Source organism: Macrobrachium rosenbergii, chromosome 7, assembly GCF_040412425.1.
Source record: "Macrobrachium rosenbergii isolate ZJJX-2024 chromosome 7, ASM4041242v1, whole genome shotgun sequence".
Lineage (NCBI taxonomy): Eukaryota > Metazoa > Arthropoda > Malacostraca > Decapoda > Palaemonidae > Macrobrachium > Macrobrachium rosenbergii.
The window spans coordinates 181,067-185,000 of NC_089747.1; the positions used below are offsets into that span (position 1 = coordinate 181,067).

General features: G+C 38.3%; 1 protein-coding gene across 1 annotated transcript in view; it reads right to left on the reverse strand.

Moving 5' to 3' along the window:
- Positions 1-261: 261 nt before the first annotated feature.
- LOC136839921 (proline-rich protein 36-like) overlaps positions 262-3,934 on the reverse strand; it is a 12,552-nt gene continuing 8,879 nt past the window's right edge. The window contains exon 2 of the mRNA XM_067106198.1: positions 262-1,050. Coding sequence (XP_066962299.1) covers positions 262-1,050 — 789 coding nt within the window. The remainder of the gene's footprint in view (positions 1,051-3,934) is intronic.

Below are 3,934 nucleotides of genomic sequence, written 5' to 3' on the forward strand. Positions count from 1 at the left end.
TATTAACCTTAATGATGATGCTCAAAAAATCGTTATATGAGAATATGAACTCCATTTTATTATAACTAATAAAAATAATACTGTAATAATTATTATCATATTATAATATCATAAAGAAGTTCTGGGACATTTTCCCTTGGCTTAGGTCAAAGGTCACAGTAACTTTAACCTGACGCAGCAAATGATGTCTCAGCAATGACTTTGTCCCAAGATTAAAATAAGATCGAAGGAGTGATTTGTAAATGTCACGTCGCTGGAGACTTAATGATCTCCTGTGTAAGAGAGAGTGGGAGTGGGGATGGGAGTGGGGATAGGAGGGGAGAGGGAATGGAGGGAGTGGTGATAGGAGCGGAGAGGGAGTGGGGAGAGGAGTTTGCAGGGGGTGGAGGGAGTCAGGTGAGGAGAAGAGTAGAGAGGGAGTGGAGGGTGTGAGGATAGGAGTGGAGAGGGAGTGGAGGGAATGAGGAGAGGGAGTGAGGAGAGGAGTGGAGAAGAAGTGGAGGGAGTGAGGGGAGGGAGGAGAGGGAGTGGAGGGAGAGAGGAGAGGAGAGGAGAGGAGAGGAGAGGAGAGGAGAGGAGAGGAGACGAGAGGAGAGAAGTGGAGAGGGAGTGGAGGGAATGAGGAGAGTGAGTGGAGAGGGAGTGGAGGGAGTGAGAGAGGAGAGGGAGGGAGAGGGGTGAGAGGAAAGGAGTAGAGAGGGAATTGATGAGGGGAGAGAGGAGAGGAGAGGAGTGTAGAGGGAGTGGAGTGAGTGAGGAAAGGAGTTTACAGGGAGTGGAGAGAGGGAGGAGAGGAGTGTAGAGGGAGTGGAGTGAGTGAGGAAAGGAGTGTACAGGGAGTGGAGGGAGTGAGGTGAGGAGAGGAGTGGAGAGGGAATAGAGGGAATGAGGAGAGGCGTTTACAGGGAGTGGAGGGGGTGAGGTGAGGAGTGGAGTGGAGAGGGCGTGGAGGGAGTGAGGTGAGGAGAGGAGTGGAGAGGGAGTTGAGGGAGTGAGGAGAGGAGTAGAGAGGGAGTGAAGGATGGAGTGAGAGAAAACAAGGAAGGAGAGCTGTTAGTCAGTATCGATTAATGCCAAAATTTTTTATTATAAAAATGAATATTATTATTAATTATGGAATAAAAAAACACAGAAAAAAATAGAATATCACGAATCAAAAATTCAGTAAGTTCAGATTCGGTCGAAAATGAAATTTTATTCAACAGAAATACTTTGGAAATAAAAACAAAATCATAAGATTAAAATGCAATTGATTAATCTTAAGTAAAGCAAGAAAAAATGCGCAGAAGTTTCTTCAGCGCAAACGAGTTTTCTGTACAGCCGCTACAGCGCATAATCAAGGCAACCGAAAACAGATCTATCTTTCGGTTGTCTCCGAATAATGCTGTATGAGCCGCGCCCCAAGAAACTTTAACCACGGCTCGGTGGTGGCCTATCCTATATCGTTGCCAGAAGCACGATTATGGCTAACTTTAACATTAAATAAAATAAAAACTACTGAAGCCAGAGGGCTGCAATTTGGTATGTTTGATGATTGGAGGGTGGATGATCAACATATTAATTTGCAGCCCTCTAGCCTCAGTAGTTTTTAAGACCTGAGGGCGGGCAGAAAAAGTCAGACAGAAAAAGTGCGGACAGAATAAAGTTTGGACGGACAGACAAAGCTGGCACAATAGTTTCCTTTTACAGAAAACTAAAATTAAAGGTATTTAACCAAATGAAACACTAAATAATACAGTAAATTCCATTGATAAAATTCTCTTCCCTTAAACCAAAGAAAGATTGATGAAAACAAACCCCACTTGCACCAAATAACACCGAGATCCATCACAGCACCAACTCCAAAACAGAGGTCTACGCTTCATCCAATATTCAGATCACAATTGTAACCTTGAGGTTTCATCTCTCTGGTTGCGAATAACTGCCTCGTAGTTGATCGATATTGGGATATTATGGCACGTGTTGAATTGAGGGTATATGATTTTGGATATAATTATTCAGGTATTAGTTGAAATCTGTTCGAGTGTTTAGTGAGAACTTTCGTCAATGTATCCAGTTTGGGTCATAAATGGTTTAATGTGTTTTGGGTTTTGGTTACAATGTTCAGAGACTGGGTATTAAATTGAAACGGTACGGGTATTGCTTAAAATGTTCAGATAGCGAACATTAATGTAATAAATGTTATGGGTATTGCTTAAAATGTCCAGACATTGAGGATCATTACAAAATGGTATGTGTATTGCCTAAAAATGTTTAGGCACTAAACATTAACATAAAATAGTATGGGCATTGCTTAAAATGTTCAGACACTGAGCATTGATATAAGATGGTATGGGTACTGCTTAAAATGTTTAGACACTGAGGATCAATACAAAATGGTATGTGTATTAATAATAATGTCCTGACACTGAACATTAATAGAAAATGGTATGGGTGTTGAATAAAATGTTCAGACACTGAGCATTAATATAAAATGGTATTGGCGTTGCTTAAAATGTTCATACACTGAACATCAGTATCAAATGGTAGGGGTACTGCTTAAAATGTTCAGACATTGAGCATTAATACAGAATGATATGTGTACATGTTCAGACACTGGACACTAATGTAAAATGTTATGTGTATTTCTTAAAATGTCCAGAGATTGAACACTGACACAAAATGTTATGTCTATTACTTAAAATGTTCAGACACTAAACATTAATTAAAAGAATCTCTTGAGCTCTCTTTTACACTATCAATGTTAAGAATGTGGGTGGAACACTTTAATCATTTACTAAATATTAATTGAACTATTTTTTGAGCTGTTTCACATACATACATACATACATACATACGCACATATGAAGTTCTAGTGTATGTGTATATCTGGGTCTGTGTTCGAATATACGCCTGTATATTCGAAAATGACAAGAAAAAATGACAAGACATTTGAAAACAAACGACACCAGATTATCAGCTTACAATTCAATTTTCTACCACTGGCCCAGACAAAGAGAAACCATTCTCTACCGGAGTGATTTCACCTCGAGTGAGAGAAAACGCCGGGGAAGTTCAATTGAGAGAGTTCAGTAGTCTTCAGAACCATTTGACAGATTAAAACGGAGCCCCTTCGGCCGCGCCGGTCTATCAGAGCTGACGTTAATCTGTTTACAGTAAAAAGTTCTTAGGCTTCGTTGAGAGATTAATCTGTTAAAGGAGATGGCATCTGGGTGCAGTAGGGTTGGCGAGAGATAGAGAGATAGATAGAGATAGATAGATGAATAGATGAATAGATAGATAGATATATAGATAGAGAGATAGAGAGATTGATAGATAGAGAGATAGAAAGATAGGTAGATAGAGAGATAGATAGATAGATAAATAGATAGATAGATAGATAGATAAATAGATAGATAGATAGATAGATAAATAGATGGATAGATAGATAGAGAGATAGATAAACAGATAAATAGACAGATAGATAGAGAGATAGATAGATAGATAAATAGTTAGATAGATAGATAAACAGATAGATAGATAGACAGATAGATAGGCAGGTAGATAGATAGATAGACAGATAGATAAATAGATAGAGAGATAGATAGACAGATAGATAAATAGATAGACAGATAGAGAGACAGATAGATAAATAGATAGACAGATAGAGAGATAGATAGATAGATAAATAGATAGAAAGATAGATAGATTGACAGATAGATAGTTAGGTAAATAGAAAGATAGACAGATAGATTGATAGAAAGATAGATATATAGATATATAGATACATAGATACATAGATGAATGGGTAGGCTTTACAGAAAACTATCAGATCTGGTCCAAAAACATACTGCTTACATTTGAGTGTAGGTTGACAAGAAATAGATAGATAAATAGATAGATAGATAGATAGATAGATAGATAGATAGATACAAATATGAACAGATATACTTCA